This window comes from Mustelus asterias, chromosome 8 (genome assembly GCF_964213995.1).
Source record: "Mustelus asterias chromosome 8, sMusAst1.hap1.1, whole genome shotgun sequence".
In the NCBI taxonomy this organism is placed as follows: domain Eukaryota; kingdom Metazoa; phylum Chordata; class Chondrichthyes; order Carcharhiniformes; family Triakidae; genus Mustelus; species Mustelus asterias.
Genome location: NC_135808.1, coordinates 83,146,508 through 83,158,540, shown reverse-complemented (window position 1 = coordinate 83,158,540; position 12,033 = coordinate 83,146,508). Strand labels below are relative to the sequence as shown.

At 40.1% G+C, this 12,033-nt stretch overlaps 1 protein-coding gene across 4 annotated transcripts in view; it reads left to right on the top strand.

Moving 5' to 3' along the window:
- The window catches only part of dock7 (dedicator of cytokinesis 7), a 161,137-nt gene that overhangs the window by 86,793 nt on the left and 62,311 nt on the right, over positions 1-12,033 (top strand). For 3 of the 4 annotated variants that reach the window (XM_078218392.1, XM_078218390.1, XM_078218389.1), the window contains exons 20-23: positions 1,939-2,170; positions 4,598-4,762; positions 5,879-6,054; positions 10,854-10,940. In XM_078218392.1, the coding sequence (XP_078074518.1) occupies positions 1,939-2,170; positions 4,598-4,762; positions 5,879-6,054; positions 10,854-10,940 (660 nt within the window). Of the gene's footprint in view, positions 1-1,938; positions 2,171-4,597; positions 4,763-5,878; positions 6,055-7,041; positions 7,132-10,853; positions 10,941-12,033 lie in introns of all 4 variants that reach the window. The other variant, XM_078218393.1, reaches the window with a different exon arrangement.

Below are 12,033 nucleotides of genomic sequence, written 5' to 3'. Positions count from 1 at the left end.
CATTCATTGAATTTTGATGTTTTTTCTTCTCCACTTGTGGCTAGGGGGTGGTGGTACAGTGAAGGTGAGAGGTAGAGGAGATGTTATTTCAGCATACTTTGAAGAGCTGGTTTTTATTGATTCCTGAATTATCTGTGTCTCTGGGTTTTTGCTTCTGCCAAGCATGGAGATTGAGGGACGAGGCCAAAAAGAAATGAGATGAACGTATGTGGCCCTGGTGGCCTTTTCTGTTCCTGAGATATAACCAAATTATTAAAATGTGCTGGATTGAAAATGAGCAAAAGAGACCAAAAAATTAAAGATACTCTGGACAGGCTTGTAGATACAAAATAAATTAAAAATAAGTACAGGGAGTGGGGTCTAAAAATGAGCAAATAGTAAGAGAATTAAAAACTATACATTATAAATAGGAATACAAAGTACAAGAATGAAGTAGTAAAGGTTACTTTATATAATGCATTGGTCAAGCCACTGTTGGAGAACTGTGCAGTTTTGACTATCCCATTATAAAGAAGGATCAGTAAGCCATTGAGAACAGCAATAATTCACCAGGATGATGTCAGGGATGGGAAACACTGGGATTTATTCATTCATTTTCCGTGATGGTGTTGAGTTTCTTAAATAATGTTGCAACTGCACTCATCCAAGCAAGTGAAGAGTATTCCTGACTTATTCCTTTTACGTGGTGGAACAGGTTTGTGGAGTCAGAAAGTAAGTCATTCTCTACAGAATACCCAGCCTCTGACATGCTCTAGTAACCACAGCATGTATAAAGCTCATCCACTTGAGCTTCAGGCCAAAGGTCATGTTCCAAGATATTGAAGCTGGGCAGTTTGTCAATGGCAATGTCATTGAGTGTGATGGGCATGTGGTTAATCTACTCGGATGGTAGATGGTCATTGTTGAGCACCTGTCTGGCATGAGTGTTACTAACACTTATCAATCCAAGTTTAGATGTTGTCCAGGTCTTGCTGTACATGGACAAAACTACCTCATTATCTGAACATTTTTGAATGGAACTGAAATACGTGCAATCATTCGCAAACAGTCCCATTTCTGATGTAGAGAAGGCAATTGATGAAGCAGCTGAAGATACTTGGCCCTAGTACACTGTCCTGAAGAACTCCTGCAATGATTTCTGAGGCTGAGATGATTGGCCTCCAACAATCACAGCCATTGTCCTTTGTGTCAGTTTAATACCATCCATTGGGCAATCCTCTCCTTAGAAACCTATCGACTTAAGTTTTACCAGGGCTCATTGGTTCTAAAGTTGGCCACATGCCACCTTGATGTCAAGGGTGGTCACTCTCGCCTCACCTGTAGAATTCATCCCTGGTGTCCATGTTGGGATCAAGGCTGCAATGAAGTCCAGCACTGAATATCAATGAGCACTGATAAAAGCTTCACCTATTACTTTACTGATGATTAAAAGTAGGCTGATGAGGCATTAATTTGATGGGTTGAATTTGTCTTGCTTTTTCTGTGGAAAGAACACACCTCATTAAGTGACCAGAGAGCCACTGGGATTAATTTCAGTAGCACAGAGAAATAGCCACAGGTTTTAAAATATTTAATGAGATTAAATGGGCAAAAGAGAAAATCTTATTTTATATGGCTGGGGAACAGCCATCAACTAAACATTATCAAGAATGTGATGAGAGAGGAATTAAGAAAAAAATCTTACTACAGTGGGTTATTGGTGCAGTGAATGCAAGAGAAATGTGTTTGAGTCGCAGCAAATATCAGCTAATATCCCTCATTCGGATGTGCACACAGATTGCCAAAAATAATATTAAAATAATGTGATAAATAATATATGAAAATAAATTTATGTGGCACAAGTTTATAACTTAGCCCTCATACTTCTAAACGTTGGAAAACAGAGATTAGTTAGTTCTGATTTTTGTTTTAATGTTACACATTGAATATTTAACACAGGACCCATACCTTGACAAGTTTTTTGCTCTGGTGCACGCCTTGGAGGAGCATGCATTTCCTGTGCGAATTGGAGATCTGAGGATTCTGGAGAATGATCTGGAGAATGAGCTGAAAAACAGTATATCAGCCTTGAGCTCAGCTCAGCTAGAGCCTGTGGTTCGATTCCTCCACCAGCTTCTGGATAAACTTGTCTTGTTGGTTGTGAGGCCTCCTGTGATCGCTGGGCAGATAGGTATGTCAAATGCATCCTTCCTTATTTTTAGTCTAGCTCTTTTTCTGAGGGTTTGTCAATTAATTATGAGCTTAGCATCTTAGTTCAACATGGACTGCTCTTTTACAGAACAATCACATGTCCAAGTTTAATTGAGAACGTTTACCAACGTTGATAAATGCATTGTGGGGTTAAGCTGTCTATATGATCTTTGCTCCAGTCATACACTGGACTAAGCAGGTGTGAAATGTAGCCTGGGCTTCCACTATTCCATTATACATTGATCACTAAGTTGTGCATGTGCAGATGTGCATACAAATGTCAGTGAACTAACTCATCAATACCAATTATCTGGGCTTGTGCATGAGTAAAGATCTCTTGTGTAAGGCTTTGAAAGGTGCATTGTAACACAACATGAGTCAGAAAAATGTGAAATTGGAAGATGGGAAATTTATGTGGAATTTAAATAATTAGATTTTGCATTTCTGGCAATATTATCTTCAATTTACCTTTTGGTGTTTAAAGTTTGCTTAATGTCTAAAGAGTGGCTCATTTCAATGATCAAATTAGCAGTCATCTATACCAAGAGAAAAATTACATGGGAATGTTGCACATCACAAAGTAGCTAAATCTCTGTCTTGTGCCAGAGCTAAATAGGGCAGTCACAGATATCCAGGACATAACGTTGTTTATTAACACATCTAAGAACTGGATTAATATAATTGCTTTTGTTTAGGGTCAGTTTAGGACAGAGTTGAGGAGGAACTTCTTCTCTCAGAGGGTGGTGAATCTCTGGAATTCTCTGCCCACTGAAGTGGTGAAGGCTACCTCGTTGAATATGTTTAAATCATGGATAGATGGATTCCTGATTGGTAAGGGAATTAGGGGTTATAGGGATCAGGCAGGTAAGTGGAACTGATCCACTTCAGATCAGCCATGATCTTATTGAATGGCGGGGCAGGCTCGAGGGGCTAGATGGCCTACTCCTGCTCCTATTTCTTATGTTCTTATATAGCTCCTTTAACTTGGCGAAACAGCTCCGGGTGTTTCATAGGAACAGAATCAGACAAAGATTGATACCAAGCCAAAGAAGGGGATAATTAGGAGGTTTGACCTGAAGCTTGCAGAGATGTGGACAGTCCAGAGGTTTAAGGAGGGAATACCAAAGCTTAAGACAGAGGTGGCTGAAGCTGCAGACATCAGTGGTGTGGCAAAATGAATGGGGAATGCATAAGACAACAGAATTAGGGGAACACAGATTTCTTGGAGTGCTGGAATTGAACCCGGGTCCCTGGTGCTGTAAGGCAGCAGTGCTAACTATTGTGTCACCGTGCCATCAGTGAGCATAGCAATGTGGGACTTGGTGCATGTTAGCATATGGACGTCAGACTTTTGGATAGACTCAAGTTTCCTGGAATGAAAGATAGGATGCTGGCCTGGAGGGAATTGGAATAGTCAAGTCTGCAGGTGACAAAAGCATGGTTGAGCATTTCAGCAGCAGGTGGATTGAGATAGGGCAGAGATGGACAATGTTATTGAGGTGGAAATAGGCATTCTTTGTGATGCATCATATAATGCACAATAAAGGATTTATGTTACAATCCATGGGTCATGCTTTTGTTAAACTAGGCATTGGGCAGTAATGGTTTAGAATCGAGTAGCTATCAAGAGCGGGGGCGCGTTCCCTGCTGACTTTTTTGGTAGTGGAGCAGGAAACGGCAGCACGGTGGCTCAGTGGTTAGCTCTGCTACCTCACAGTGCCAGGGACCCGGGTTCAATTCCGGCCTCGGGTCACTGTCGGTGTGGAGTTTGCACATTCTCCCTGTGTCTGCATTGGGTTTCCTCCAGGTGCTCCAGTTTCCTCCCTCATACCAAGGATGTGCAGGTTAGGTGGATTGGCCATGGGAAATTGACCCTTAATGACAGGGGTAAATACATGGGGCCAGTGAGATAGGGCTCGGGTGGGATTGTTGTTGGTGCAAACTCAATGGGCCGAACGGCCTCCTTCTGCACTGTAGGGATTCTATGAACCCCTTCCATCTGAAAATTCTTCCCCAGGAGGACAAGATAGGAAGTAAAAGTTTCTGAAGGTGACCGGTGAAAATTTCCAAAAAGTCAAATAGATTACATTTCCAGAAAAATATATTAATATTAATTTTTTCAAGAACATTCGCATTAAAAAATGATGAAAATGGAGAAGGAAAGAAGGACAACAATAAATTTTCATCTTTTAAATTGTAATCAGATATTGAATTGCCTATTTGTGTAATTCAGCGTTGCAGATGTTTATGACATATATGTGATATTATTGTCTGCTTCATTTTTCAGTTCATGAAACCTAACCTGACACTTAAAGTCATTCAAACTGGAGCTCAGGACTCAGCCTCACAGGCTGAGATTAAATAGCTTTCTGGAGATTGTAACTTCTTCACAATTTCTTTCCTTTAGTAAATATGGGACAGCCATCTTTTGAGGCAATGACATCCATTGTAAACAGACTTCACAAAAATTTGGAAACAAACCAGGATCAGCATGGCAGAAACAATTTGTTGGCATCCTATATTTACTACGTTTTCCGTCTTCCGAGCACAGAGTCAAACCACTCATCACCAGGTGAGAGCAAAATTTGAGTACCAGGCGTGACTTGAGTGTTCACTAAAAAGAATAATATAAAAGCACTAGCTACAGTCAAGTGCCATCTCAAACGATGCCTCCGTAGTGACACATAGGGTTAAAACTCCTTCATGCAACAGCACATCCCCTTGTTATGTCTCATAGTGGCCGCAACTTTCCGGCCATTCACGCCAGTGGGAGCTTCCTGTCCTGCGATAGCGTGCTCCCCGTCGTGGGTCCCCCAGCGGTGAGGGGTTCATTCAACAGGAAATCCCGTTAGCAACGGCAGGATCAGAAGATCCCACTGCCAGCCTAATGCATGAAAAATCCCACCCAAAGGGCAGAGGGCTGCACAGTTTTCCACTTGACTTCAGGCTCCATTTAATGATTTCCATTGTGTTTTGTTTTTAATTTGTCGCCCTTTCCCTCGTACAATTGCTTAGCTAATATGTGCCCAGCCCTCTTTCCCCATTTCCAGACTCACTGCCCATGGTCAGCGTAGACAGGGAGCCAATTTTAATTATTTTCATGACTGCACCTTGAGTGGGCGATGTGAGAGAATTAGAGAAAGTCAAACAGTGAGACATGGAGCATTACTGACAAACTGGAATCAAAGAGTGGAGTCTGGCTGATCCAAACTCTAATGTACTAGTTCATGACTAGTTCTAGCGTCTTCAGATTGATGGGCTATGACGTATTTCATTCTGCACCCCCACCTTCCATTTCAAACCACGTTCCCCAAACTGATAACTTCGGACCTATCTCATTATTTATCCAACCATTATCTTGCAATTGTGTCTTCACCTATATATGCCATGTTTGTAAAACCTACCTCTCTACTCGCCTGATGAAGGAGCAGCGCTCCGAAAGCTCGTGACTCCTAGTGAACTTGTTGGACTTTAACCTGATGTTGTGAAACTTCTTACTGTGCCCACCCCAGTCCAACGCCGGCATCTCCACATCATTATTTATCTGCCTGACCAATAGTTTGAGTCCTGTTTTGCATTGTATTTTCCAGACAGATAGCTCATGCATGTCCTGTCTTGCAATACATCTCCTGAATTTACATAAGAGTTGAAACTTTACCCATTGATCATGATTGAATCCTTGCCACAGGCCCCGGTAGCTGTGTGTTGGGTGGATCTATGCATTATGCGACAATGGCGCGTACAGCAGCAAGGCTGGCCAGTCTGAGCCTTAGTCGGTCCAGGAGTCTCAGTAATAGCAACCCCGACATCTCAGGTACACCAACCTCACCAGATGATGAAGTAAGGACAATTATTGGCAGCAAGGTAAACAGCCTCCATCTACTTGTAGGTGCTGATATGTATACTAAGAATTTAAGCCACATGTAGTATTTAAACCCAATTTGTGTTTTTTTTTCAATTGTAAAGCTTTTTACGATGAAGTAAAAAATAATTGTATATAACAGATAGAAAGTTTGTTGAGGTTAAAGTTTCCCTTTTTAATGCTCTCCTTTTCTAATTAACACACTTTTCTGTCCAATCCTTCATCTCCAGCCCCAGACTCGGATTATCTTTATGTATTTGCAGCCCTCTGAACCCTGTGATTGGAAACAATTCTATGGTTGAGATTACAATGTGTATTATTAATCTGTTTGCTAAATTTTAACGAAGGCATTTAAATAGTTCAATACCTTTGCGTAAAATTTGCTATTTTTCAATACTAGTATTTCATTTTGTATTTTCAATCCCTTTGCTTAATATCCTTCTTGTTCCATTTTAATAACTAATCTATTCTACAGATAACCCCAGTGGCTCAGACTGTAAATGAACTGCCTAGTTCTAAGTCATATAAATTAGGAACATTTAATTCATACTCTGTACTGAGTTAACATACTAGAGCTCATGACCCTCTGATCAGCAGTGGGCCAAAATCAGTGTATTTCTTTGCTCATGATCACCACCCGGTGGCTCCGACTGGAAAGTGTACGTGTGTGGACATCAGACGAGGGTTAGTTAATGTCTGGGTTACTTTGTGGCCATCTCCCTGTACCCCTTCAACTGCCATGATCAAAACGAAGAATGGATACTTTGAGCATGTTAACAGAGGGTTCCCCAATTACGTGGAATTAAAGTTCGGAAAGAGTTGGCATCTTCAGATGAGGGTGGGGGGAAAATACATTTTTTTATTGCAATCTGAGGCGGACTCTTTAAATACGCTTGCCTTATAGATTGTGTGTTTTTGGAGAAATTAAGGCGACATCCAGCTAAATGTTTTTAAATGCCCTCTCCCATTTGCTTCATTCACCTGTTCAGGGACTAGATCGTTCCAATTCCTGGGTTAATGCTGGTGGCCCAACTGTCCCATGGAGAAGTCCCCCCAGATCAAGCACTGAAGTAATGCAGGTGGTTTCAGATGCTAATACATTTTTTTCAGGACATTACTTTGCAACTGAATTTTTACTTTCATCCATTTCCCATTATTCTGATTATTTGAATGTTTTGTATTTCAGTCCTTTTTAAGTTTTACTAGCGGTTGCTTGTGATTAATAGTTTTTTTTGTGAAGTAAATTGTCAACAACTTATTTTTTAAGACCATTTTCCACAGCTTTATGCTCGAGTGCTTGTGCATGCTATTTTATAGAAATGCATGGATTGCACAGTGCATCAGCACGTGACTGCACTATTGTAAATTGTGTGTATTTTCACAGCTATGAATTTGTGAGTCATGCTTAAAAATTTAACAGTCCTAAATGAATTCGGGAGTGAGCTGCGTTTCACTCTTCATGGAGTAAAATAATTTATTTCTCACTATTCAATTGTTGTATCGTCCCCAGGAATGCTGAAGGTCTTCTGAACTGGCTGTTGTTTCCAGGCAGCTTCAGCATATTTGTACGAATACATTCTAGGAAGATGGAATTTAAAAGCAATACTATTTAATTATGTGCAGAACCCTGGTGTGTGAGGCTTAATTCATCACTTCAAATTGCTGTCACCACTAATGGCCCATCTAGTACTGCACATATCAAAGTGCAATCACATGACAAAGCACAAGTTTGAAAGAGTAGAATTAGTCATTGTACTATTGTTTTCGCGCAGTTTATCGGGATATAGTTTGAAAATATTTTATGTCCACTTTTAAGCTTTACTCAAATCCTATATACAATATTTGCAACTGAAGAGAAGCATATTAACCTGTGCCTCGTACACCATACTCATTAGTCATCAATCACCTCCATTTTATTGACAAAGTTACAAAATGCCATGCATTCTTTTATTATCACATGGCATCCAGATCTGTGTGTGTGTTTGGAAATGTATTACTTAGTGTAAACCTATTTGCCAGTTTCGAAAATGCATATCAATCTAATACAGATGATTTCAGAAAGGCTTCTGTTGTTCACCTTGGTCAAACTCTTAATCTGTAAGTGGTCTGCTTTTTGTTCAACCAGAGGGGAATATATGTTGGGGCTAAGTGGAAGCTGGAATTAAACTTCGAAATGAGAGTGTGTATATATCCGATCACAATTCCTGCTATGATGGGCCCTAGACTAATTACTGTTGCGTGAGGGTCAGACACTACTTCTACAGAGAGAAGATGAAAATTGACAGCCAAAGGCTTGCAGACGTAAAATGATAACTGAACTTTTTAATTAAGTTAGTTTACATGAACATTTCATCATTAAGTTATGCAGCTCAGAGTTGAATTGTTGTGTGTGTTACATGTTCATCAAGATCTACTTTCTTCACGATGAGACCCATGTTCTTGGGAGTTGTGTTGCAGATTATTTAAGCACTGAATGACTCCAAAGGTTTATGCGTAAACCTTTTAAAACTGGATGCACTGTAATTTCACATTTATAACTGATACCATGTGGAAAAAAAGAAAAGTTGTATAAAGTTCTATAGACCAAATTATAGAAATATGCTGAACTGAGTATCAATGGGCAAGAAAAATCAGAGGAGAAATCAGAAAATTACCAAAAATTCAAAAGAGTAATATAGAAAATTAGATAAATCTGAAAGTACTGACTAGGTGACACTAAGCTTAGGTTTTAAAAGCATGAAGATTGTAAGACATTAGAACGTAAGAAATAGGAGCTGTCAAAAGCCAAATGGCCCCTTGAGCCTATTCCACCATTTGACATGAGTATGGCTGATCTTCTACCTCCTCTCACATGTCCCTTATCCTTTGATTCAGTTGGTTTACAAAACTCTCTTAATCGCAGTCTTGTTTATACTCGGTGACTAACAGGGGAAAGAAATTAAAGGTTTATGATTGCCTGAGTGAAGAAATTTTTTCTCATCTCAGTCCTAAATGGCTTATCCTACTACTATTATCCCTAGTTCTACATTTTCCAGCCAGGGGAAACAGTCTCTGGTCATCTACCTTGACAAGCCCTCTTAGGAATTTGACATTTCAATGTCATTCTTCTAAACCCCAGAGAATATAGGCTCAATCTACTCAATCTCTCCTCATAGGCATACCCACTCATCCCAGAATTCAATCTAGTGAACCTTTGTTGTACCCCCTCTAAGATAAGTTTATCCTTGGGTAAGGAGACCAAAACTGTACTCAGTACACCAGGTATCATCTCACCAATGTTGCTTTTAATGGCAGCAAAGCTTCCTTACTCCTATACTCCAATCCCCTTGCAATGAAGGCTTACATACTTTCACACATACTTGCTTTCCTATTTGCCTTGATGTATTTGCAGGTTAACTTCTTAAATCCCTCTGCATACCAACATGTATTAGGTTCTCGCCTATTAAAAAATGTCCTACTTTTCTATTCTCCCAACCAAAGTGGATCATTCCACATTTCCCCACGTTATGCTTCATTTGCCACATTCATACCCAATCACTTACCCTGCCTGTATTCCTTTGTAGCCCCTTTGTATTCTCCTCACAGCTCACTTTCCCATTTGGTTTGTATCATCATTAAACTTGGATTCATGACAACCAGCCCGCTTCATCTAAGTCATTGGTATAATTTGTAAATAGTTGAGGCCCAAGTACTTGCAGCAATATGCTAATTACAGCCTGCCGATCTGAAAATTACTAGTTTATTCTCGCTCTTTTTCAGTACTACATCATTGGTTCTCCCTTATCCATCCTGCTAGTTATGCCCTTAAAAAACTCTCAGATTTGTGAAACTCAACTTCATTGTCATAAAGCATTGCTGACTCCAAGGTCCCTGTTACCTTGCCTTGTAGAACCATAAAATCCCGACAGTGTAGAAAGAGGCCATCCGGTCCATTAGGTCTGCACCAACTCTACGAAAGAGAAATCCACCCAGGCCCTCTCCTCTGCTCTATCCCTTTAGGCCCACACACTCCCCCATGGCCAGTCCATCTGACCTGCGCATCTTTGGACTGTGGGAGGAAACGGAGCACCCGGAGGAAACCCACGCAGACACGGGAAGAATGTGCAGACTCCACATAGACAGTCACCCAAGGCCGGAATCGAACCTAGGTCCCTGGCGCTGTGAGGAAGCAGTGCCACCGTGTAGGAAAGGGCAAGGAGCTTTCCAGTCCTGAGGTTCTGCATAAAAATAGGAAATTTAGGAGGAAGCGAAAAGGACAAATAGAATTGATTAAAATAGAGATAAGAACATTTGCTTGAGAGAGTGACTCAGAAAGAAGGAAAGGTTATCAACGTGTAAGTATGACTTTTGAAAAATATACATACTGCTTATTTGATCCACTTCAATCTGAAGAATGAATAAAATTAACTGGCTTGGGCACACATGTAAGAGACGCGACACAGATGATGCAGACATGCAAGAAATGCAAAATTTTGCTGAACAAAGACTTTAATGGAATAGTTTAAACAAGGAGTACTCTGCCATAATGTTCCATCTCTTTTTAAGACAAATAACATTCTCAGTAGCAAACCAAACGTCAGAACTTAATAGCTGATTTACATCCATGTTGTGCTTTCAGATCAGTTTTAGTCATAGGTAAAGTGATAGCCCCTATTATAAATGTGAAATTACAGACGTATCGTTTGAAATATAATTTGATTGAAATTCTATGCTTCCAACTTCTGCGTGTTTAAATTAATACAATCATTTCTGCCATATCTGACTTCACCAATCTGTTACCAACATTCATTCCACTCCATAGGCGATGGACCGAAGTAATCGCATGTCATCGCATACCGAGAGCACAAGTTTCTTACAAACGTTAACGGGACGCTTACCAACTAAGAAGGTAGTGCACAGTACTATTGTGTGAGGCGAGTGAGGAAGGTGGGATAAATCTACTCCAGGAATTCTTGAATGCTATCTCTAACTTTGCTCAAACCTAGGAGGTTACAGTCCAAATCAAGTTGAGCTTTGTCATAGAATTTGTTGAAGAATTTGTAGCCTGCAGCGTACTAACCCAGTTTATGTGTTGCATTGTGTCTAACGACAGCGCTAGAGTGTCACAAATAGTCAGACTGCTTTCAGTGGTCTGATTTGAATCACAGAGAATTGCAGCGAGCTTTAAGCAGAATGTTTTGAAACTTTTTGTTTTAGCTAATATCAGATTGGATGACTCCCTGTTGTTGGTGCAGCTTGTTACTGAGGGCGTATTTTCAACAGATTGAAATTTGTAACATACTTCAGGCAGCTGTGCTTAATCATAATCTGTGACCAAAAGTGGTCCATCATACATTTGAGCTTTGTTTTTACAATTGCAGCAGTAGTAGATGTTTTGATGCACACACAAATTTTAATTTTGTTATGGGGATTATTAAATTAAATTAAATTTACCAGTGGAGACAATTATTACATTTCACGGCCTCGGATAGAGCAATTCTTCCCAAAATCTAAGCTTCCTTTATTCAATGCGTAAATGTACCACTTAAGTGGTGCACTAAGTCACATCAATACTGAATGTCCCAGCTTATCTCTGGTCTGTGCTATGTTAACTGTTCTTTGTCAAAGCAACATTCGGGGGTGATGCAATTTGCCTCAGCCTCTGTCCCACAGTTCCTGTTCTTGATTATTATTCAGTAACCCTGCTGCAAAGTGTTCTTGTGTAGATGATGAGTAAGAATAGGATTGAACTTGAATACTATAACCTCATCGTCAGATTGTTTCCCAACACTGCTCTGAGCTCAGGCATTGAGAAGCATTGTCCTAGAGAACTGTTTATAGGAAATATTAGCACAGCCTGCAACAGAAAAACATTTTAGATTTTTATCTGTTGGAGTGAATAAATCCCAACTGTACGGATCAAACAGTGAAAGCTGCAAGAGATCTAGAAAACTAGATTTTCAGATGGAAAATGAACTTTTATTTGGCTCAGATTACAAATC